At 60.4% G+C, this 24,631-nt stretch overlaps 2 protein-coding genes across 2 annotated transcripts in view; both read right to left on the bottom strand.

Moving 5' to 3' along the window:
* The window catches only part of SLC9A3R2 (SLC9A3 regulator 2), a 40,601-nt gene extending 29,484 nt beyond the window's left edge, over nt 1-11,117 (bottom strand). The window contains exons 1-2 of the mRNA XM_040590252.1: nt 10,842-11,117; nt 6,119-6,376 (exon numbers count right to left, since the gene is read on the bottom strand). Coding sequence (XP_040446186.1) covers nt 6,119-6,376; nt 10,842-11,051 — 468 coding nt within the window. The 5' untranslated portion in view covers nt 11,052-11,117. The remainder of the gene's footprint in view (nt 1-6,118; nt 6,377-10,841) is intronic.
* A 9,722-nt stretch (nt 11,118-20,839) lies between these two features.
* On the bottom strand, nt 20,840-23,360 carry NPW (neuropeptide W). Its single transcript, XM_040590483.1, is given in 4 exon segments — nt 20,840-21,232; nt 22,694-22,753; nt 22,756-23,139; nt 23,142-23,360. Coding segments are annotated over 4 exon segments (699 nt in total). The 3' UTR covers nt 20,840-21,196.
* Nucleotides 23,361-24,631: the final 1,271 nt, after the last annotated feature.

The following is a 24,631-nucleotide window of genomic DNA, read 5'->3' as shown; positions in this document are numbered from 1 at the left end:
GCTAATCTGCCTCCTGCCTCCCGCTCCCTTCCACTCGCTTTGTGTTTCACTAAAAATATCACAGCGGAGGAAGTTTCTGCTGCGGGGTGGATGCTCTCCTCCCCGGGAGGGGCTTCCTGTGCTGCCCCGGCACAAGAATAACCCCCCAGCCGAGCCCCTCTGCGGGACCTGCTGCCGCACCGAGCCTGGGCAGGGAGCAGCATGCAGGGGACCCTGCTCAGACCCCTCCTCCTGTCCCCCACAGCCCACCCATAGCTCCCAGGTGTTCTAGGTGACAGGACACAGCCACAATCCACACGAAAGGAAGTGCTCTGCATCCAAACCCCCTCCCCACAGCAGTGGGAGGCAGTGAGTGCACGGGACCTGGGGGGCTCAGAACGGCACGCTCCCGCATGGCAAGCGCCACACTGCCTTCTTCACCTTACACCCACCGTGGGTAAGCATCCCATCTTGCCTCTAGGTTGCATCCAGCGGGACGAGGCTCAGATCCCCGCCGGCACCATCTCTGAGCACTGCAGCAACACCCCACAGGCTCACCACAGCCCCAGGCTCAGCAAACGCTGCTCCTGACTGCGATGCCACCCCAGACAGATACCAAACCCAGCGAACAACAGCCCAAAGTTAATGGCTCGCCGATGCACAAAGGGCGAGCAGGCAGGACTGTGTGGGGAATGAGGCTAGGGCTGCCCTGGTCCCAGCGTAGAGGTCTATGGGACGCAGAGCCCCGCAGCCCCTCGAGCAGTGGGGACCCCACTGCTGCCAACTGTAGGGGCTGAAGTGCTGCCAGCTCCTGAAACACCCCAGCCCTACGCAACGGGAGCTCTGCAAAAACGTGTCTCGTCCTGTTCCTTCTAACCAAAAGCCAAGTCAGAGGGACCAGCGCTCTGACGAATCGGTTATTTCTATGCCTGTATCCCATTGCTGCCTGCACGGGAAGGGGCAGGCTCCCAGGAAAGCACAACACGCTGGGCTCCTCGGAGCAAAGCCCACGGTGTAGCAGGTTCCTGCAACCTGGACCACACACCATTGTCCGCAGGTGAGGGGGGAGCATCCCACAGCCACCCTTGGAGATGTGCCCCAACCTCCATCCCCCAGAGGCTGCAGCTGCTCCAGAGCCCACCCGCACAGACTCTGCCCGGCCCCATGACACACGATGCCAGCGAGCCCAGCGCTATCAATAATGCAGCGGGGTCAGTGCCGGCGCAGGGCTGCCGGCTTCCCCACACACCAGCCCAACAGCCGCCTCTGCGATGGGATTGAAGCACTAACCCCAAAAACAAGGCCAGCTTTGCTGCCGCTCCTCAGCTGAGCTTCTGCAGCAACCAGAGCTCTCGCCATCCCCATGCAGCCCACCACCCGCTGCAGTGCCACTCTCCATGGGGAGGCAGGGGGTCTCCAGCACTGCTGTCCTGCCTCCCGGCTCCCTGCAGGCATCTCCCCTTCCCCAGCAGGGATCTGGGAAGCCACGCTCCCACCCTATGCCCTCAGCCAGGCACAGCAGAGCATCAGCCCAAACTGCCAGCAGCCCTGGTGCAGAAACGGCTTTTCAGAGTTGGTTTTTATTTTAGCAGTGACACGCAGAACACGCACAGTGACGGCATCCCTGCCTCAACAGGGCACGCACACAGCTTTTCCTCTCAGCTCTGCCCTTTCAGACCTGCAGCAAGTGCTGCCGGGCTGGCAGCTTTCACAAAAATAGCTGCTGTGGGAAGGGCAGGGGACACTGCAGGGACACAGCCACAGCTTCTCAAGCTCCACGCTGGAGGGCTTCCCCAACCCCTGCCCGCATGGAGGAACCTCACCCAGGTCGTACCGGGGACAAGCTTTGCTGTCCTGCCCCATCACCCTCTCCCTGCAAGTCTGAGCCTGCCACGGGGGCCCAGGAAGCACAGGATGCTGCAGGGATGTGCTTTAATTTAAACCATGCACTTATTTTTTTGTGTGTGTTTGGTATTTTTTTTTAATCACATAATTACTGCAGACATTTCTGCTCATGTTAGGTTTTATTACATCTTTGTGGTTATTCTACAAGCCCTAAATTTTGGGCCTCAACTGAGCTGGCAAAGTTCTCCGAAAACATCTGTCCTGAGTTACTCCCCTTCTAGCACTCCGGCAGAAAGCTGGCAAAGATGTTGCAACGCAGAGTTTTCTTTGCAACAGAAAAAAGTTCTTATTCCTGACCCAAACAGAAGGATAAATATTTACTGCCTCAATGTCAGTGCTGGCCGCACACCTGCGGGTCCTGACAGACACCCAGGCACTGATCCATCCTCCTCCAGAAAACAGCACGTCTGTCCCCAGGCATGGCGGCTCGAGGGCTCTGGCTGCACACGGGAGCTCAGTGCTGCTTGCTGTCACGACAGAGCAGGCCACAATCCCCCGTGTCAGCGGTGGGACACACATTCTCTGGCTGTTTGCAGTTCTGGCCAGCTGCAATGCCAAGGTGACATCGTCCCTCCCAGAGCAGGGGCCAATTAACAACCAGCTGCTAATTCCCCCCCATTAAAATTCCCAGACCCAACAGGCTGCTTGAATGCAGCAGCTACAAGAGGTGGGTTTGTTTCCCAAAAGATAAATGCTGGTTGTAAAGGTCCCTTTGCTCACCAGCTCCCTGCAGCCCTGCTTTGGTGTGACCAGAGCAGCAACGGAGGGGAACTGCATCACCCTGAAAGCATCTCGGTGGCTTTACTGCTCTTGTTTCTCCTACAAACACACCTGGAGAAAGCAGTGAGGCAGCAAGTCCCAAGGACACTGCTAACGTGGCTGGTGCGACCTGTGCAGCTGTGACGGGTCCCAGTACCAGCACGCACCACACAGCGGGAGCAGGGACAGCCAAGCAAAGGCGCCGCCAGCCCCGGGCCACGCCGCTTGCACAGCACCAGCACCGCCAGGATGGCCAGCAGCACTGCTCAGCACCAGCCCAGCCCCACAGCACGCCTGCCTTTTATACACAGTTAGCCCAGGCATTTTATTAACTACCACCAGCAGCTCAGCCTGCGGTCCCAAAAGCACCTTTGCAATAAAAGGCGCTCACCACCAGGCAGTCCCTGACACGGAGACCCCCTGCCCGCTGCCTCCGGAGCTTCCAGGGGGCTCGATGGTGGGTGCTTGGCCAGGCAGAGCCAGAGCCCCAGGGAAAAGCAGAGAACAGCCCAGTGGCCACAAGAACGTGCCTGGGACAGGGGGATCAATGGCACGGAGGTACGTGCTCTGCTGCTTCCCTGCCCAGGGGACACAGCGTGGGGCAGGCAGCAAGCAGGCAAACCCCTCCAGCCACGGACACGAGTGCAGTGCTGTGGGATGGGGCACAGCACACCCTGCTCCCCGTGCCACCACGGCCATGCAGGGTGCAAGTCCCCAGGGTGCCAGGGCCAGCAGCGCTGTGACAGCCACAGCTGCTGGCAGCCAGCCCTGCTGACCTGCTCTCAGGGCAGGCAGCATGATTTTAAATACATGCTGAATTATTCATGGCATCACCGTGGTTCCTGGAGCACAAGGTCCTGGACACCAGGTCTCTGCCACGGGTGTGCACTGACCTCCCCGCTCACAGCAGGTCTCGGAGCAGGGGGGTCACTCTTGCAAAGTAAGTCTGGGGCAGCACAAGGGAGGCTGGCATGGCCATGCCCACCCTGCCTGCTGCACCACCTTCCTGCTGCCCACCGCTACAACCGCCCTGGGTGCCAGATTTCCCTCCTCTCCGTTTCAGTTGCTGGCTGCTTTGGGCTGCACTGAACAACCCAGCCTCAAACCAAGGAAAACTGCAGCCTTTACATAAGCAAACGCTGCTCAAAGAAATGCTGCTCCATGGGAGTAGCCCAGAGTACCTCCGGGGAAGCTACACAAAAAGCCCCAGATCTGGCTGGGGACAAATCTCTGACTGGGCCCCAGCTGCCACAGCCCCACTGCGGGGGCAGAATCTCCCAAACAGCCCCCCAGCTCAAACACTGCATGCCCCCTGTGGTCCCAGCACCTGTGATCTACAGGATCTGGGTCAGGCTACAGCTGCTCCACGGAGGGACATGGCACTGGGGGGCTGAGCACTGCAGGGACTGGGGTACACCATCGCTCCCCTGGCCTCCAGCTGTTGTGGGACCTAGCAGGAGGGCCACATCACCCAGACCAAAAGCCTGGAGTAGGTCTTCCCACCATGAAGCAAGCAGGACTGCAAGGCACAGGAGCGAGATGCAAGTCCTGCTGCTCCAGCCACCCTTGACCTTGCACCAGGGTCAGTCACGGCCCTGGCACGGAGAAGTGACCTTGGCCAGGAGCACCCGCAGCACCCAGCTCTTCAAAGAGCCGCCACCTGCAGCAGCAAGAGCAAACCAGCCGCTGACGTGAGCTCTGCAAACACCCAACACTCAGCAGCCTGTCCCCAGTGTCCCCAATGCAGTGGGCATCGCCCCCAGGGTCAGCTCCCTTCGTCCAGCTCCGGCAAACACCAGCCCCAGCACAGCAAACGCCGCGGCCTTGCCGGCCCAGGCAAAGCCCCCAGCCAAGCATGGGTGCTTCTCCCCCTGCACCCCAGCCCTGCCCGGCTCTCCCCTCCCCACCTACCCCCTGCCTTGGAGGAGCCGAAACCCAAAGGCCGGAAAGGACCATCCCATTCCCCTCGCCTGACTTCCCATCAGCACGCGCTGTTGGACTGCGACCAGCAAACACAACGGAGACGGGATAGGAAATCCCGGCTTGGAAAGGCGCCCCCAGCCAGCCACCTGCCCCCCAAGAAAGGCTCCTCTCCCACCAGCCATCCTGGGGGTGGGTGACCAGCCCCCCACCGCACTGACCCCCAGAGGAAACACACCCATCACCATCACACAGACCTTCAAACAGCTTCAAATCACACAATAAGTTAAAAAAAAAAATATATTGCTTCCATGCCTGCTCCTGCCAGCCCAAGGGAAGCAGGGAGCCTCCGCTGCGAGATGCCAAACAGCGCCAGAGGGAAGGACTGGGGGCAAGACCCCCTCCTTAGCGCTGGAGACGCATATCCCTTCCACCCCATATCAGCATCACCTCTTATCTCTGCGGGGGAATTTCTTCAGCTGTTTTGCCATGGGAGCTCCTGAGGACACGAAGCTTTCCCGACTTTCCTACTTACACCCTCCCAGCAGCCCAGTGACCCTTCTGGGCCAGCATCCAGCCAGCACCCCACCTCCGAGGGGGCAGAGGCCGACCAGGCGCGGCAGCCCCTGCCAGCCCCGCAGGGGGGAGGAGGTGGAGGCATGTGCCCGTGGCAGCTCCAGGCTGGAAGAGGCTGCTGAGCACCAGTGCTCCCTGGCTAGCAGCACAGCTGGGCTGCAGAGTGGGGACGTGGAAGGGAAGGGGACAGATGGCTGCAGAGAGGTGCCGGAGTCACCGGCTCAGCCACGCGATGCCCACACCGCCCCTGCCAAGTTCACACCCTGAGCAAGGGCAGCGCCGGGACTGAGCCCTGCTATCTGCCGAGAGCAAGGCTGCGCCGTCTCCACCAGCCCAGCCCCAGCAGCAAGACAGCCATGGAAACTGGACGTTTTCCACACCAAATTCTTTCCTTTTTTGAAAGTTTACCAATAAAAGGCACTTACTGCAGAATCACAGTCCAGACCCAGGCCACTTGAAAAAGAGCTAATTTCCTTCCTATTTAAGCAAAAAGCTGAGAACACATTTGCCCCATATGTTCCCTCCCTCCTGCAAATAATGGAGGAGCGTGAAGCTCATTCACAAGCTCCAGCTTCACCGCGTCCCTGGTTCGTGCAGCCCGTCCCCACAGGCTGGAACACCAGCCTCAGCTGGTGCAGTATGGGGTCACTCTTCCCCAGGGCTGATGAGCACACACACACACCCCCCAAGCCCTCCAGCAGCTCCCAGGGCTCCAGAGACCCTGAGGGGGCACAGGAGGGGACAGCAGCACAGCCCCTGGCAGCCAATGCTGCTCTGAGCAAGAGCAAACAAGGGTAAGGGGCAGCTCGCCCACTGCATCGGGACACAGCGGGGTCCCCAAAGCCAACAGCCATGTACAGAAGGGTTTTCTCCAACGAGAAGCAACCCATGCTTGCAGGGGGAGGTACTTCCAGGGTGGCTGCACCCCCTGCCAGCTCTGCACCCAGCAGCCCCATGCACCACCTGGCTCTGCCCTCACCTTCCTGCTGCCGTGCGAGGAGAAGCTGTGCGAGTGCCTCTGGATGCTGCTCCCGCTTAGATTCAGCTGCGGCTTCCAGACCTCCCCGTTGTCGCTGCTCACCGACTTGGTGGGTGAGATGCCAGAGTTGAGCAGGATCCCACTGTGCACCATCTCCTCTGTGCACGTCAGGCGCAGGCTGCACAGGTACTCGTCCGTCTCCTTGTCTACCACAAGCAAGCGGGTCTCCGTCTCCACAGCTTTGATGCGCTGCACAACCTGGAAAGGAGAAGAACAACTGAGAAGAAACCCAGGGACCTCTCAGAGGTGGCAGGAGCTGGAACCAAGGACCACCAGCTCCCTCACACCTTCCTGCAGCTTTGGTCTTGCTGCAGGGTGCGAGTTTGCTGTCACCTCCAGCCAGCAGTGATGGGAGAAGGGCAGAGCATGGCTTTGGGGGACCCCCAGGATGGAGCAGCCTGCAGCGCTGGGTGATGATGGTGATGCCTCCTTCCAGCCCTCACCATGCAACCCATGTGACAGCTCTGCCCAGAGCACCTGTACAGACCACCAGGGCTCCCTCACCCTGCTCAGACGGGAGCTTTCAGAGCCACTGCTCCGTTGCCCCCCAAGCATCAGAAACCCTGCTGCCTGGCTTTGTCCCTTAGAGGGACAACACTACCTGTCCCACCGTGCAAGCCACCTCACACACCCTCATTTCCTTGATCTGGGGTGTCCTTCCTCCCCCTTACGTGGGGCAGGGCAGAGAGCCAGGGTGCACCAAGCACCCGTGCATGCATTCAGTGGCTGGGCTGCCTGTGCCAGGTGCTCCCCACCACACCAGCATATGGTACCCCCAGCTCTGGGTGGATTTACAAACGAAACAAGCAGATCTGCGCATCCACCCCTGGTCCATGCTCAGGGCCAGCAGAGATAAGGGAAGGCAGCACTGGGAGCAGATGGGCCCATCCCTGGCGGGATCCAGCTCCAGGCAGCGCTGAATGGGGACCATTGTCCCTTGGCAGGGATCGGTGACTGGCAGGGGCTCTGAAAGGAGCTGGCAGTGTCAGCACGGTGGGGAGAACCGGGCCACCCGTGGCCGGGCAGGGGGGTGGATCACACCAGGGTGAGCTGCGATGGGAACAGGGCAAAGCCAGGACATGCACCAGAGCAAGGGAAACCACCTCCAGACTCCCCCTGGCAGCAAAGGGCTCTGCTGGGCAACCTCCTCCCTGCACAGCCCTTCATCCGGAGGAGGAGGAGGGGTCATACCACCAGCAATGCTTGGCAGCCATGCCATGGGGTGGCTCTGAAGACCACAGACCCGGGACACCCCCCCCAGCGTGCTGGGAACCCCCCAAAGCAGCACTGGGTTTCCTTACAGGGCTCCTGCTCTGATCTAGGTCACACCGGCCAGACACACTGCAACCACCAAGGTTATAAGCAACAAACAAGCCTAATGTGCAATTAACTAGCATTTATTTACTCCCCTGCAAGCTCCATTCAAGGTCAGAGCCAGTATCTGCAAACAAAAAAAAAAAAAAAAAAAAAACACACACCCCCAACAATTTATAGACTGCAGACCAGGCTGCTTGCTTGCCCCGAACCAAGTGATCTGCTGCAGGCTGCAGCCTCCGTCCCCACGCGGCACGCTGAGCGGCAGCATGCCCAGGGCTCCCATCCGGAACCGCCCTGAAGGGTGCTGTTCCATCAAGCCCCAGAAAATCCATCTGCTCGCTTTCAGATCTATTTACACACGACATCAGGCGGTGCTGCCGATACCAGCAAGGCAATGCCTGCGCCAGGCCCCTTCTCCCAGAGGAGACCTGCGAGTGGGCAGCCAAGGTGCGGTGGCACAAGATGCAGACAGGCAGCACCTGTGGGGAGCGTGCAGGAGAGATGTGCCGGGTCCTGCACAGCGACATCCCTCAGACCCCAGGTTTGGGTGCTGCAGGCATTAGGGCAGCACGGTTAATCACGGGCAGGGAGCAGGGTGCCACAGACCACAACAAAAGGCAGAGGGACCAGAGAAGCACTCCGACCCGCCGCGGTGCTGGGGCTCAACTCACTCCCAGCCTCCCCAGCAGCCATGGCAAGAGCAGCGATGAAGCAAGCATCCCCCCAGCCCTGCGAGTGCCAGGGGCTGAGCCCCGCAGGGACGGAGGGCAGGCACAGGGCAGCCCTTCGCCCTCTCCCATCAGCAGGGATGAGCAGAAGGGGCTTTCTGTGACAAAGTCCCAGGCAGCGCAACACTCGGGGGACAGAGTGGGGAGGCGGAAGGCAAAGCAGCATCCAGGCACATGGCGAGGTCCTGCCCAAGGCAGGCAGAGCCTGGCACCCTACCCGCTTCCGAGCCATGCTCACAGCCTCGAGTCCGCAGCTTTTCTGAAAACGACACAGCCTCCCCTGTGCATCTGGCGCCTGGGGACCTTCTCAGCACCGGTCCCAGCCCCATAATTTCCGCAGCTCCACCCAAAAAGACTTTCACCCGTGGTTACACCAGCACCGGCCAGGCAAAGGCGGCCCGGGCTCTTCCACCCTTGCCAAACAACAGCTGCCCAGCAAGGAGGCTCGTGGTGCCACGCGAAACAGCTCGGCTCATCCCTCCCACCCCAAAAGAGGTGCCCCTGCCCGCACAGCATGCTGCCAGCTCAGCAAGGACCTGGTTTTCCTGGCTTCGGGCACAGCAGGAAGGCAGGAGCCCACCGCTCTGCCTGGCACATGACACCCACCCAGTGAGGAACCAAGGAGCCAGGATGCAATTTCACATCCGAGACATGAAACTCCCTGAGAACACGTTCTGCCTTTGCTCCTTGGGTAAGGCCAGGAAAAAACAGAGAACAAAGACACAAATGCTGCCAGCTTCAGCTCGAAACACAGTTACACCCAAACAGCAAGGCCTTGTGTGCTGCGGGCTCCATCCTACCACAGCTTCAGATGCACGTGGAGAAGCATTACTTACTCAAGGTCAGGGAGCTCAGTAGTGCAAGGAGAGGCCATGGCAAACCGGCTGCTCTAACCTTGTGCCTGATCCACCATGGCATTGCCCTTCCCGCCGTCCAGCAGTGCCAGGCATTATTTTTTTTCAGGGGGGGAAGAGGTTCTTGTTGTATTGAGGCAGGAGGAAGGATGATCCCAGCACACGTCCTGGGGCAGGGCTGCTCCTGCTCACACACACACACTAATGCCATCCCAGCAGGAGCACGGCACAGCAGCGAGCCCCACAACACCCGATGGGACACTGCCTCCCATGCACCACTCTGCAGCGGGGAGCGAGCGCCAGCAGCTCCATCCTGCCTCTGCCAACAGAAAATGGAAGACGGAAAGATTTCTCCCATTTCACTTCACCTACTGCAAGACCCCAGCACTTTTCAAAGACACAGCTGGCTGCCTCAGCTCCGCTATCACCCATGCCCAGCATCCCAGTCTCAGCAGGGAGGTCTGATGGTTTCCAGTACGACGGGTGCCTTACAGGAACGCAGCCCTCCTTTCTGCCCAACCAGATCAAAGATGTGGATCCTCCTTCAAGGGTTTTGAAATCACATTCAAGACAAACATTAACTTTTACACAGCTGGCTCAGATCATCAAAACAGGCTCCATTCACCACAAAACCCCACCAGGCCCATGGAGAGGGGCTCACAAGGCTTTACTGGAGCCACCGGGAAGGCTCTGCCTCACCTTCAGCACAGCAGCATCCACACCTGGGGGGTGAAGCCCTGGAACCCACAGCCCCCCAGAACTCAGCCAGGTCCCCGAGCTATGCGAGGCACATCCCTGCCCTGCCCCGGTAACGCGCTGGCAGGGGGGCTCGGCCACATGTTTTAAGTTACTGAAGCACCAAACCCTGCAGCGTCCCACGAGCCATTAGGCGATGGGCACATTCGGTGCTGTGCCTTGCCAAGCTCTTGGACTCTGGTGGGACAAGAGCTGCTTCAATCTCATCGCTTTTTTTTTTTTTTTTGAACTAAACTGTTTAACAAATAGAAGTTTCGGTTTTATAAACAGAAAAATGACAAGCCTGAAGCATGCAGCTTCTGTTACAGGGCTGAGAAACAGCTCGCCTGGACCCACCCCACCCCCAGCCACAGTCTAGGAACAACCATTACCCCCACACACGCCCCATCTCCATTAAACCGGACTGCTCAGCACCCGGAGAGCTTTGCCAGCAGGTTTTAGGGTACCCCTGCACACTGGGGGCTGCCCAAGCCCGAGCAGCTCACCCAAGGCGGCCAAGAAAAGCCACAGAGGAGCTGGAACTAAAGCCTGGGTCCCCCATTCCTCTCCGCCCCCAGCTGCACCCTACAGCAGTGCCCTGCCCCACTGAAACACCTCTAGCTGTCCCCCCTGCGCCCAGAAACCCAGCAGGAGGAAGGGTGATCCCAGCACACGTCCTGGGGCAGGGCTGCTCCTGCTCACACCACTCGCATGCTCACACACACACGCTAATGCCATCCCAGCAGGAGCACGGCACAGCAGCGAGCTCCACGACACCCGATGGGACACTGCCTCCCATGCACCACGGGAGCTCAGCATCCCTGGCGCACACCCCCACAGCCCCAGGCCCAGGGTCTGGGGGGCACCCACCGCTGCAGCCCCCAGGATGCCAAGGCCAAGGATGCTCCAGCGCAGCGGTTTTGGGGAGCAAAGCACGGCTCCAGCCCGGCCCTGGGTGGCTGCAGCCGGGCACAGCCGAGCCGGGGGGCAGAACCGGGGTGCAGCAGGCAGCTGCTGCCCTGCCCGTACCTGGTGGTGCGTCTCCTGCTCCACGTTGAGCCCGTTCACCTCGACGACGCGGTCCCCGGCGCGCAGCCCCGCCGCCTCGGCCGGCGAGCCGGGCTCCACTTTGCGGATGAACTGCCCGCTCTTGCCCTTCTCGCCGTGCAGGTGGAAGCCGTAGCCGCTCTCCCCCTTCAGCATGCGGCACAGCCGCGGCTTCAGCTGGTCCTTGGCCATGGCCGGGGCGGGCGGGGGCGGGCGGCCGCGGGGCCCCTTTTATGCGCGGCCCGGGGCGGGCGCGGAGCGGCGGGGAGCGGGGGGGCGGGCCGGGGCCGCGGCCGGGGCCGGCGCTGGGGCTGGGGCTGGGGCTGGGGCCGGGGCGCTGCGCAGCGCGGCCATGCTGCGCGCTGCCCCGCGGCGCCGGGAGCGCGGCGGCCGGGGGCGGGGCCGGGGGCGGGGCGGAGCCGCAGCTCGGGACGGGGCGGGGAGAACCGGCACCGGCACCGGCACCGGGCGGACGGAGCCGAGGGACTCCCGCGGCCGATGGTGCGGGAACGGCCGGGGTTGATCGGAGCCACCTGCGGTGCTGCAGGCTCGGCTCCGGCTCCGGTCCAGCTCCCCCGGGGCAGCGCCGAGACCCCCCCCGGGGCAGCGCCAGACCTCCCCCCAGGGCAGATCCCGCCCGGGGCAGCACCGAGACCCCCGTGGCAGGACTGAGCCCGCTCCTGGTGTACCACTGAGCCCCCCCGGGAACAGCACTGAGGCCCCCTGGAGCGGCGCTGAGACCCCCAGGGCAGCACCGAGCCCCCTCCTGGTGTAGCACTGAACCCCGCTCAGGGCAGCACTGAGCCCCCACCCCACCCCGTGCAGCGCTGAGACCCCTCCTGGTGTTGCTCCTCCTCCCCCCTCTCCGGTGTAGCACCGAGCCCCCCCCCCGGGCCACGCCAGCAGGCAGCCCCTCGCACTGGAGCCCACCACTCTCCAGGCCAGCCTGGGGATGCTGCCCCCCACATCTGTTGGCCGGGACCCCCCACCGCTGCCCACCGGGGAGGAGTACCTGGGTCTGGGCTCATCCATGGGGCAGCGGGACACAGGCCAGGGGCACCCCGTGGAGGGGAGGCTATGGGGGGCAGGGCCTGGGGCAGAGGCCCCTCATCCCCAGGGTTCATCCCAAAGGGATGGGATGCGTTGGGAGCCCCCCGGGTCCGGAGAGGGCAGGATGCAGCCCAGCGGCTCCTGTGCCCACGCAGCCCCAGCCTGGGAAGGCAGGAGCTGTGGAGCTCCTTGTGGGATGTCACACGTGGAGCTCGTCCATGCCAAGGGGTTCAGAAATGTTTTGTGACCCCCTGAACACCAGGCTGGGGTTTGTTAGTGGGCAGCTCCGCTGTGCTGGTCCTGGCCATTCCCGGCTCCATCCCAGGTGCCCAGGCAGAGAGGCCATCCAGGTTTCCCCTGGAATGAGCTTGTTTTGGTGAAAAGCCGAGATCCTCGTCTTCACCCTCTTGCATTCCTAGTCTTCATTTCCTTGAAATCTTTCACAAGGAGGAAATGACCCAGCTCAGCTGGGGCAGTGCTGCGCTGCGTGCTGCCTGCCTCTCACAGGTTTTCTAGCTCTCCTCTACTACCTCTCCCTCCTCAGCTGCTCTCCTACCCGGTTTTTACAGAGCTAAAGCAAATGCAGCACCCAGCTTGGCATGGTAAATAAACCACTCCAGACATGAATCTTGATTCTCTTTTAATTTGTAGTCAACCCAACAAAGAAAGACTCCCACTGCAGTTATACATAAAGTCACTCTTCAAAGGGAAGGTGTCTGAACCAAAAAGCTGCTCGGTGGCGTATCTTAGAGGAGAGTCACTGTTCTGGAAGAGAATGGCATTACGAGTCTCCGGCGATGCTTCCCACCCTTGTTTCCTACAGGCAATGTGGCTACTTGGGTGTTGTGCCCAAGGAGAGGGCGCAGTGTGGCTACGGCCGGGTGCTGGGCACCGGCCCCCACGGGCACTCGGTGCTGGCCCTCGAGGTGCCTGTCACCCTCAGCCAGCAGCGGGCTCAGCCCCGGCTCCAGCACCGTTTGCAGCCAGGGAGGTCGCACCGGGGATGATGCCAGCTGCCCCTGCTCCGGGGGTCCTTTGCTCTCCGCGGCGCAGCAGAAGTGCTGATCTCGGCACAAAATCTTGGGTGACACAAGAGGAGGCCAGAAAGCCGGGAAATTCGGAGGCTGTTTTATTTGCTGTACGACGCAAGTAGTCCCTTGAGCCTCTTTGTGGAGTCCCGAAGCTTTTTATCAGGCTGGAGGAGTGCGAATAATTGATTTTTCCACTCACTGGCCAAACCAAAAACCTGGAGGGAGGAGGGGGAGGAGAAGGAATCGTTTCAAGTTTATTTGAACAAAAAAGTTTCTTTTTATTCAGTGCAATAAAAACACGAGAGACAAAATCTTTTGGGTGGTCAGACAGAATATTTTAACCCTTTTGAATGTCTTTAAAAGAGTTGGTAGCTTGCAAAATAAAAAAAAAAAAGGGACAAAATATCATTTCAAAGAGGTGAATTTTTCAAAACTGCTTATTTTCTTGAGCATAAGCATTTTCTCAAGTGTGACCTGGACTTGTGGTTTTTTTCCAACCTCAGTGTCCCCAAAAGGTGTTTTTTTCTCCAAAAAAACATCTATTAATTGTAGTGAAATTAAGGAGGGTCAGGCACCAAGCGTCAGCTGTCCAGCAAGAGGATGTAACCCAAAAGAGATGCCGGGATCTGCAAACTATTCCCAGGAAGGCTTTAGCAAACCTTCCCTGCCCACCTCTGCTGGGTGCAGGAGGCAGCAGCAGCCCAGCACCCACTGCCTGGGGGCACCGGGACCCCCGACCCAGCCCCCGAAGGGTCCCCTCTCCTGCAGGGACCCACGGAGGGTTTGGTAGAGCCCCGACTCAGCACAGCAGTTTTGCCTGGCTGCTCCTGGTTGCGCACCTTATGAGCCTAAACCAGAGCATTTCTGTCACAATCCCACCACTCTGCGGACCGATGGAGCTGAGACAGTGCAGGGGTGGGGGCTGTCCCCCTGCCCTGGGACGCACAGCTCAGCGCACGCTTTGCCACCGGCATGGTGCAAGGAGAAACGCTGTATTTTCTTAGTGCAGCTGGTGGGGGATGCTCCTTTGTGCAAAGAAGCTGGAACAAACTTGAAAATGCTTTGTGAGAAGGTGCATCCTCGCACGGTGCAAGACCCCTGTGGTGCTCAAGGCCTTTTCCCATCTGTGGCCCATTGTGGGAAAAAAGGAGAGAGCACAGGAGGGCTCCTGCACTTGCTGGTATAACAGAGCCGTCATTAAATCTGGCAGATACTGCACAGGCAAGGTTTTTCCACTGAAACTTCCGTGTGTCTTGATTTGGGCACATATTTAAGTCTGAATTGGGCCAGCCTGGAGCCTGAGGAAGTTCACTGTGTGCTTACTGGCTTGGAAGCGTTTTAAGCTCTTTTTGTTTGACATCTGCTTCTAATTCCTTCACTGCACTTGGTTGAGCAGCGACAGAGAATTACACCTGTGTCCTGAACCCTGTTTGCTTTAGGCCTGATCCTGTTGCATCACTCAGGCAAAACACAGATGCTGTGAGTTTCACAATCACAGAAAGCGGGCTGGACCGGCAGGCTCCCTGTGGTGTCTGAGGGAGGAATTTTTGGAGCCCATGAAGCCCATCTTCATTCAGAAACTGGAAAAACCTTGGCTGATAACCTGAGCCTGTTGAGAATGGTTCATTTCTAAGGTCAGGGCATCAGGGTGAGGAGCTCTTTGATTCGGAGGATGGTTTGCCGAGGCTGGTGGTGGGGTCGCTGGGCTGTGCCAGTCCTTCCAAAGAAAGAAGGTTTTGCACGTGCCTTTGGGCCATCTTCTGCCAAAGAGGACACACGTTTTCAAGATGCCAGGAGCCCCATGTCTTGTTCGTGGCTCCACATCGTGCCTGCTGGATGGCTTTGGGCAGATCTTGTGGCTTCTCTGTTTCCCCCCTCTCCCCGACCCTCCCCTGGGATGCGGGTCTCTCCTTGTGCCTGTCCTGCTCGGCGACAGGAGCATCGCCAAAGGCAGGGGGAGAACGAGGAAAAGGCTGGGTGCTGCCAGACACCCCTCCCTTCAGCTTCCGTGAGACACTGGTTTCCATCTCAGCCATGGGAGCAGCTGGCAGGGAGATGCTCTTCCTCCCGCTCAGCCTCCTCCTCCCCAGCAGCACACGTTGGCTGCTGTTTATCCACCGCCTGCTCCACACCCAGCTTTCCACCGTAGAGCCAGAACTCACTGGGCTGGTTGCAGCCAGGCTCCACATCCTGAGAGATCTTGGCCACCCACAGCACCTTCTGCCTGGGTGTGGAGGAAGACCCGGGTCCCTCTGCCCAGGCTCAGGGATGTACCCTTGTCAGCAGTGGTGTTGGACAGTCCTTGCTGGGAGCTGCAGAGAGCTGCTGCTACTGCAGTAATTGGCTCGTGACTATTAATAAATGAAGTCTCGGGCTTTCCGCCTGGCGTGGATGCGGCCGTGCTCATTCCTCATTTTTTTCGCCATCAGTCAGCATGGGGCTGCTGGGTCCTGGCTGCTCTCGGGGAGCAGCAGCTCTCATGGAGCGGGGAAAGGCCAATGATTTATTTGTGCTGCCAGAGGAACTGGGAATGAGAGGAAAGCTCATAAAAGGCACGGTCTCATTTTCTCTAAGCCTCTGTGTGTGGCACTATTGAGCTGTAAACATTTTCTAGGTTAGATTTATGGGGATAGAAGGGGAACTGATCATTAGGAGGATTAATTATATGCTCTGTGGGTTGTGAAAGTCCAGAAAGTTCAGTTATGCTGCTCTTGCACAAGCTGTCAGGTAGGAATCTGCCCAGGTCCTTTATTATTTGCAAGCAGATAGCAGCGCTATGGCTACCAAGCTGGATGCGCCCGGCAGCACATGGTGCTGTGCAGGCACGGAGCTGGTGATGGTCCCCAGCCTGGCTGGGCAAACCCAAGACCTCCCACATGCCAGCACACCCACAGACAAGAGTACAAGCAGTGATGCTGCTCCTGCACCCTGGCAGCGTGCAAACCTCCCTGCTCCACACCCGCCGCGTCCCCATGGCACGGGCACCCTGCTGCCTCTGCCCATCATTTTCCCCTGGAAAAGCTAAATGTCTTTAACAGCTATGGGAAAACCATACGGATAATATGACTGCAGAGGGACTTGCTTCTGGAGAGGCCGATGCTGGCACAGCTCGTTTCCTGAGCTGGATGCCAGCTGGTGCCGGTGCCACCACCAGCGTGCCGTTGTGCCTGCCGCAGCAAGGATGTGGATGTAAGAGAATCAGTGAGCCCTACAGCTGGCTCTGAGGCTCCCTGTCCCTGTGAGCACCCATTGCTAGCAGCATCCCATCCCCAGCAGCATCCCATCCGTGGAAGTACCCATCCCCAGCAGTACCCCACCTCCAGCAGTACCCCATCCTTGAAGCAGTCATCCCCAACAGCATCCCATCCCCAGGAGCACCCACCCCTGGGAGTACCCATCCCCAGGAGCACCCACCCTGGGTGAGGCTGGTGGCAGAGCAGCGCTGGTGAGCAGGTCCACAGAAGTGCCAGCGCAGTGGCAGGGACCTCAAAGGTGCTCCAAAGAGAGGTCCCTGCCAGTGTCCAGCCAGGCGGGCAGCGCTACCACCCAAGGAGCCATCGGCATTCGTTCCTGCCATGCTCCACCACGGCTGGCTCCTGTCCTGCCAGGAAAAGCGGAGTCCCCATGTGCTGACATGGGAGCTGGACCCAAGTCCCGGGGCGGGGGGTGGGGGTGGCCTCAGCAGGGAGCTGCAGAAGCACCTCAAAGAGGTGCTTCAGGGCTGGAGGTGGATGGAGATGGTGGGGCTCCCAGCTTCACCCAGCTGGAACATCCCTCCCTGCCAGCCCAGCCGCGGCAGCCCGGGGGGCTGGGAGTGCAGCCGGCCCGTGCCGGGGTTTTAGCCCAGCTGTGCCTGGGTTTAATCCTACTGTGCCATGACAGTCGTGGCCCAGGCTGAGGGTTTTGGAGGCATCAGCTCTTCTGCTGGCATGTCCAGCCCCAGATGCCAACCCAGCACCCAGGCGACACTGCAAGGGCTGGGACCACTCCTGCAACATTTTCTTGGCACATGGCACTTAGGGACATGGTTAGTGGTGGCCTTGGCAGCACTGAGTTAATGGTTGGACTCGATCTTAAAGGTCTTTTCCAGCCTGAATGATTCTGTGATTCTTGGCATAAGCAGAAGGGCCAGAACATCCCCGGGGACCTCAGCTGGCCCCTGGGGTGCTGGCAGCTCTTGATGGGGTTTGGGCAGGACGGTCTGAGGGGCTGCTTCTCCTGCAGCAGCTGCATGGCTGGGCTGGGGGTCAGCAGGTCCCCTTCACCACCCAGTGGGGGATGCATCTGGGTTTTGGTCTCTCCTGCAAACATTAGAAGGAACATCCACCAGAAAATGAGACAGGGGAAATGTCCGAGGCTGGGAAGGTGCCTGTATCCCAGCACCTCATTACTCAGGAGGGGACCCCAAGGGGACGTTTTACCTTTGCTGCACCACCTGCCACCACTGTGCCAGAGCCAGCAGCAAGCCTGCGCATCCCCAGGAGACGGGCACGTCCAGCAGAATGGCCGGGGAGCAGGTAGAGCAGGCAGGGCAGTGCTGGCATGGCTCACCTCTGCTCCCTGCGGCACGTGCCCGCAGCAGGTGAGCTGCTCCAACCAGGCGGCACGGGCGCTCCCCAAATACAGCCCTGTGTACAGTCAACACGGGGATGCAGCTCCGGGTGGCTGCATGTGGGGCCAGCACAGCCCTTGGGACACCGGTGGGGACGCATGGGTGGCAGCATGGGGCCCATGGGGGGATCCTGGCCCAGCGTCTCCCCAGGAATAGCCCTGGGCTGCTGCAGCTCAGCCAGGGAGGGCTCTGCCTGTGTCTGTAAGCCACAGGCGCCTTGTCAGCACTTGGGACATCTTGGAAATCAGCAAAGCAGCAGGCACAGAGATACTGTTATCTCCTACTCTCTGCAGCTCCTACCCCGTATCTCCAGCCAAGGTCAATTCCCCCGGGTGGTGTCAGTGGGAAGCTGTGGGCAGCCCAGTGGGATGGGACGGGACCCCTGGCAGAACTCAGCTCAGTGCTGGGTCCCGCAGCCTGGGCCCCCCATTCGGGGCCATTGCAGGGACCATCTGCCCAAGGACTGTCCATCCCCAGCCACCACCGCACCCAGCACCCGCCGGAGAGGGACTCAGCCCCAGCCGCCTGCATCCCGGCAGGGCGAGGAACAGCTTTTGGGCAGAGCAGACGACGGAGGAAATTCCTTGGGGAGTTTTCTTCCTCCTGGTACATGCAAGGGCCCTGCAGCCATTGTGTGAGTGCATGGGCCAGCACGGGTGTGAGCTCACGCCGGCTCCCCCAAGGCTGCTGGTTCCTGCCCCAGACACTGCCCCCCCAAAGCCCCCAGCCCCGGCGTGCCCGGCCGCCTCGGTGAATGCTGCTGGCCCCCTGGGAGAGGTTGGGTAGCCGGGAAGGAAAAGGAGCCGCCCCAGGCTCAGGGTGGGTTGGGGTGGGACGTCTTCCTGCCCGCCGCAGCCCCTGGGATTCGCTTGCCTTTTGGACTGGGATAAAATGCATCCGCTGGCACAGCAGGCTGGGTGATGGCGCACCCCATCCGGGAAAGCCTCGCTGCGTCAGCTGGCCCCGGCTCTGCCCGGCGGCACTGGGTCTGCAGAGCTGCCAGGTGGCACCTTGGAGATGGCCCTGGACCAGCGGCCACATCCAGGTCCAAACCCCACGTGCTGCGCGGGGACCCAGAGCCGGGAGCAGCCACATCCCTGGGCCGCCCTGGTCCAGACATGGAGCAGCGGGACAGGCTTTAGCCCAGAGCTTCCACCCCCTCCTGGGCCCGCGGTCGCGGCTGGGGCTGTGCAGATGGAGGGGCACCCGTGGGGGCAGTTCCCCACTCTGCAAGGGCGCAGGGATGCGGACATGGTGGCAGGGCTCACGCCTGTTGCAGCTCCCCAGCCGTCCTCATCCCCTGGCATCGCTGTGGCCACAAGAGGGCACGGCAAAGCCACCGGGTGCCACCGCACTCCCGGCACCCCTGCACCCTGCCCACCGCCCCACAGCCTCAGTGACCAGGTGGGACGTGGTAGGAGAGAAGGGGTGATGTGTCCCACTGTCACCTGGGGGTTTCTGAGCCCCCCACATCTCCCAGAGCCCAAAGAAGTGACAGAATTTACCTCCTTGGCTGCACTTACCCCCCTCAAAGCTGCTCCGTGGGGGTCAGGGGGCACCGGGACCCTGAGCGGGGCCAGGAGCTGATGTGCAGCTGCGGCTCTGGGCCCATCCACGCTCCCCCCGAAAGCTTTCATACCCCCGCTTTGCTCCCAGCTGCAATCCCAGCCTGTGTGGGGCAGGGACCCAGCACCCTCCCTGGGGCTGCATTTCATCTTGGGGCACCCATGGGGGCCAGGACAGGGGGTCCCTGTGGTCCAGGCATGCAGCCCCCCGGAGTGAGGGGGACGGGAGGCAGACCGTGAGGAGTGCAGCATCTCCCCCAGGACCATCTTTTAGAAGGGATCAGTTGAACATCCATCAGGGATGGCTGGGTCCTGCCCTGAGGCGGGAGGGGTAATTAAACACCCTCTTAAGCTTTCTTCCATTTTATTTGGCTTGTTGACCTCTGGGGAAGACCCAGACCTCTCCGGAGAGCTGGGAGCACAGAGGAAATTATTTTACAGCTCTGCTGGGGAATCACTCATGCTCTTCAACAGCAACAGGAAAAATTATTTTACAAGATGGGAAGTGAAGGGCTTGTGGTTAACTACGTGTCTTGCTGGTTTTGCCCCAGTAATTGGCATGTACAAGTGCTTCTCTCCGACAGATGAGGGCAGAAGCACGCGCTTGAGTCACATCTCTCATCACATCACCCTTCATCCTGCTCTCTGCTCATCCTCCCGTGCAACGATGACCTTTACATTTTCTACCTCATTTTATCACTTACCTCCATCAAGAAGGGCAATTTGCCTCGGTGGCCACTCCACCGGCTGATTGGCACCCTGACAGGTTTGTCCCTTTTCAAGTGCAGCTGCCTAATGGGTTATTGGCAATCGAGTCTTATTTGGCCCATCTGAGCACCATGCTGCACTAATGAAGAGCAGAAATTGGAAAATCATGGGGGGGAAGAGAGTGGGGACAGGGAGGAGAAACCGGTTGGGAATCATTTGGGAGAGGATGATCCTTCACATCTTACAGAACCCCAAATCCTCCCTGAGACCCAGCGAGATGTGCCAGCAGCCCAGCGGGTGCGAGGGGCAGCACGGCAGGCAGGGCTTGGTGTGCACCTGGCTCCCAAACAAACATCACAAGGGGTTTTTCCTTTCAGATCCGAACCAAAGCAGTACAAACCCTGCTGCCCCCACTCCGCAGTCAGCTGCAGGGGCTTGGCAGGCAGGCGGTTCAGGCGAGAGGGGTGGAAACGTCTCGTTTTGCCAGATTTCCTGCAAAATCTGCCAGCGCTGGCAGGCGAGGGCTCAGCGATCCACGGGAGCTGGACTCAGCCCCCCAAACCTCAGTTTTCTCTAGAGCCCAGATCCCACCTGCTCCAGCACACCTCACTATGTGCTCCTGCCTGGCCCTGAGGCTTCTCCCCGTTTTAATGGGGAATAACACTTACTTTCATCAGCAGACATAATAAAAAATGAAGCTCTTAAGCAAGCAAAAAACCAGCTAGAGCAGTGAGGAGTCACAGAGCTTTTTTTCAGCCCAGTCCACAAAAGATGTCTGACTCTGTCATCTTAATTGACACTTAGCCTGGCAGTAACTGCCTGACGGGTAGTAAAAGAGATTTACTGTAAAGCTGCAGAAGAAAATGTGTCAAGGAGTTAAATCATGTCAGAAAAATCTGGGAGTGACCTACCACTGAAGTGCCTGCCCTGTGCAGAGCCGTACCAGGTTTTGCTTTTAAAAAAAAACCAACACACCACAACAGTACAATGAAGCCAAAGTTTCCTTTGATCGATTCTCATTTTAATGAGGGCAGGTTCCTAGGAAGCAAACAGTACGTTTGTATCATATTGCAAACAAGCTAGTACAGAAATCTAAAAAAAATAAACAAAAATAAATATCTTCCCTGTTTACTTCTCCCCAAGTTTATAGCACTAGGTTGACCTGAAAACAAGATGAATTTACCACTGCATCTGGACAGCGGCCATGAAAAATTAGAATTTTTTTGGAATGCAATTGTCTATATGGTTTCAGAGAGGTCAGAGTACCAGGAGATCCGCTGATGAGAGTCTTCCTCGCCAGCTAGGGTGAATGGTTTCCACCTTGGGCAGTCAATGCTCCTCCGCCGCTTGAAGCATCTCTGCCGGGCCCCTTCAGTGGGTCAGAGCCACGTCTTCAAGCGGGAGAAGCTGTAAGGAGAGGGGCTGGGTTATTGCAGAGCATCCAGCCGCACACCTGAGCCCTGCCACCACCTCCCTGCCCACGTGGGACCGCATCTCCTCTCCGTACAGCGCCGGAACCAGCGCTGCATTCGCGGTCCTCATTTAATATTCTCTGTGGGCTCAGATCCAGCCCAGGGTGGCTGCAGGCTCCCGAACGCCGAGCTTGGCCCTGCCTGCCAGGCTCCCCTGGAAATGTGGCTGTGACATCGGGGGGGGGGGACACACACGCGTGTCCAAAGGTCTGGAGCCCCAGCCATGGCACCAGCACCGCTCTTCCCGCATGCAGCCAGGCTGCGGGAGGACACGGCACAGTACAGGCGTGACGCAGGGCTGAGCTGACCCATCTGGGCTTCCCCAAAAAGATACTAATCCTGTTATTTCCTCCAAAAATGCAAGGGCGGAGGAATACAGCTACATGATTCAGGGGCTGCTCCAACAGCTAACAGCCCCCGTGGATTTCAGCTGGATGTTGGCTCCAGCGTGACATAAGAGGAAAGAAATGTCATGTCCAGAGCCAGCCCCGAGCCAGCCCCACGCAGCCTGGCTGAGCCCCTTTTGGGGGGCAGGGAGGGGGGTCCGGCAGAGGGGCCACACCAGGAGCACTGCGGCATCACCCCCCTGGGCACCCTCCCAGCCCTGGCAGCTGGGTCCCGCAGGGCGCAGGGCTGTGATGCACCAAATGGGGGGCACAGAAATAATCCCCCTCCTTTTTCAGTCTTAAAACCAAAGTGCAGCTCCCCCACAGACATCCCCTGGGGAGGAGGAACCTGCCCCCTCCTCCCGGCCGCTTTGCGGGGCACCACACACCTTGTGGGTCAAGTTCAAAACCGTGGCAGAGCCACAACTTTGGCCGTGGCACCCACACAGTGGTGACGGGGCTGAACCCCCCGGACCTGGTCTGTCCTGTGGGGTCACGGCTCCCCTCACCCCCCAACACACTCCCAGTGTGCAAGGCTCCGTGCACCCCCATTTCCCTGGGGGAACCCCTCCAAGGCTCCATGCACCCCCGTTTCCCTGGGGGAACCCCTGCAAGGCTCCATGCACCCCTGTTCCTTGGGGGAACCCCTCCAAGGCTCCGTGTATCCCTGTTCCCTGGGGGACCCCTTCGAAAGCTCTGTGCACCCCATTCCCTGATGGAATCCCTCTAAGGTTCTGTGCACCCCCGTTTCCCTGCTGAAACCCGTCCAAGGCTCCGTGCACCCCCATTCCCTGGGGAGCCCCCTCCAAGGCTCCGTGCATCCCCGTTCCCTGGCGCCCCCCCCCCCAGCACCGCGGTGGTGCCACCGAGGGACCGCAGCACGGCTCTAGCGCCCCGCACACGGGTGTCACCCCTCCAGCACCCTGCCGAGAGGCCGTGACACCCCCCTCCCCCGGCGACACCCCCCGGGCTCCACCGCCCCCGCCCGCCCGCCGGGGCCCCGGGGTTACCTGAGCTCGGCGGGGCGCGGGTGGGGCGCGGGCGGGGGCCGGGCGGGGACCCCCGCGGGGACCCCCCAGCCCCGGCGGAGCAGGCGCTGCAGGAGGCGGCCGGGGCCGGGCGGCGGCGGGGCGGCCGGCGGCGTGTCCCCGACGGGGCGGCCCGGGGGCGGCGGGGGGGCGGCGGGGGTGGCTGCCCCGGGGCGCCGGGGGGGCTCGGCCGGCAGCTCCCGGCGCCAGAGGTAGGGGGAGCGGCGGACCCCCATGAGCAGCCCCGAGGCGCGCCCCACAGTGTGGTACCGGGGGCTGGCGACGTGCTTGTACCAAGCGCCGGCCGGCAGCATCAGCCCCAGCAGCACCAGGGCCCCCCAGGCGCCCCCTGACAGCCGCCCCCTCGGCATGGCGCCGGGCGGGCAGGGTGCGGGTAGGGTGCGGGCAGGGTGCGGGCAGGGGCACCCCCCGGCCCCGGCCGCCCCAGCGAGCTCTGCCCCGCGCCCGCGCCCCGCCGGTTTATAGCGCCGTCGGGAGGGGCACCCCGCGGCCCCGCCCCGGCAGCCCCCAGCCCCCCCCACCTCCTACCTGCCGCCTCCAGTGGCCCCCCGCCCTCCCCCTGCAGCACCCCCCGCGGCCCCGAGCAGTCCTCCCGTCTCTGAGTACCCCCCTTCGCCGCCCCCAGCATCCCTGAGCATCCTCCCCGCTACCTTCATCATCCTCCTCATGGCCCAGGAAACCTCCCCGTGGGGCCCTCTGCAGCCCCAGCACCTTCCCCGTGGCCCTAAATACCTTCTCCGTGGCGCTGAGCATCTTCCCTACCATGCTTAACATCCTGCCACAGCACTGAGCATCCTCTGCAGCCCCCCAAACCACCCCACAGCTCCTCACAGCCCCCAAAACCTTCCCACAGCCCCACAAACCTCTCCACAGCCCCCCAAGCTCCCTGCAGCCCTACAAACTTTCCTGCAGCCCCCCAAACCTTCCCACAGCCCCTCAAACCTCCCCACAGCCCCCCAAGTTCCCCACAGCCCAGCATCCTCTCCAGCCCCTCAGCACCTGCTTGACACCGGCAGGATTTGCTGCTGGAGGAAGAGATGTTACAAACTGACTGCAAGTGAGGACCCTCGGAGGTCCTGTGCCCCCAGCCTCACTGCCTAGAGCGGGACCAACAGCAAGGCAGCAGGAACATGCCCTGGAAGAACCAACTGTAAGAACAAATTGCAGTGATTTTCAACAAAATTCATCCCACGTGGGGTACCAGATGGAGGTGAGTGATGCAGACTGAACCCTGCTGTGGTTACCTGCCCCAGCGTAGAGATGCTGCTGCTGCTGCCTGGGGGGTGCAGAGGGCCCATGTGTCCCAGGGAGCTCAGTGTCCTGCTGTGCTCTCCACCTTCGTAGCACCCACGGAGCGTTGAGACCCAGATTTCACTCTGATCTCGCTCAGCTCAATTAATATCCCACCTGTGGTTTGTGGGTCCTAGTGCCCATGAACTTGCCCTTGGTGCAGGGCAAAGTCACGACTGCGTAAGAGGCGCAAAGCAATAGGAAGAGATGAGATACCGCACCCATGCGGGGGGCTCAGACTGCTGCTACCCCCGGGATCACCGCCTGCTCTTGGTCACTTGTCCATCGCAGTGTAAAGCGGCCAGCTGCCTGACTCCCACCCGAACAGCTCCTTCAGTAATTCCTGCTCTTCCCTCTCTTCTTTAGGAAAAAAAAGATGACCCAGGAGGTGAATACCTGATTCCCGTGGGATGCCTGCCAACTCGTCTTCCTCTTCACCAAAGCCTGCTGCCTCCATAATCCAGAGAAATCACAGGACCTGGTATTTCCAGCCCCTTCCAACACTCCTCTGGTGCCACTTCTTAACGAACAGGAGGACTGGGGATTTGGTGACACCACCCCTGCTGCCTCCTGCTGAGAGCCACTTTATGTTGCCTGGATCCAAATCTT

Source organism: Falco naumanni, chromosome 4 (assembly GCF_017639655.2).
Source record: "Falco naumanni isolate bFalNau1 chromosome 4, bFalNau1.pat, whole genome shotgun sequence".
Lineage (NCBI taxonomy): Eukaryota > Metazoa > Chordata > Aves > Falconiformes > Falconidae > Falco > Falco naumanni.
The sequence above is the reverse complement of the archived record's forward strand: the minus strand, read 5'-3'. Positions and strand labels throughout refer to the sequence as shown.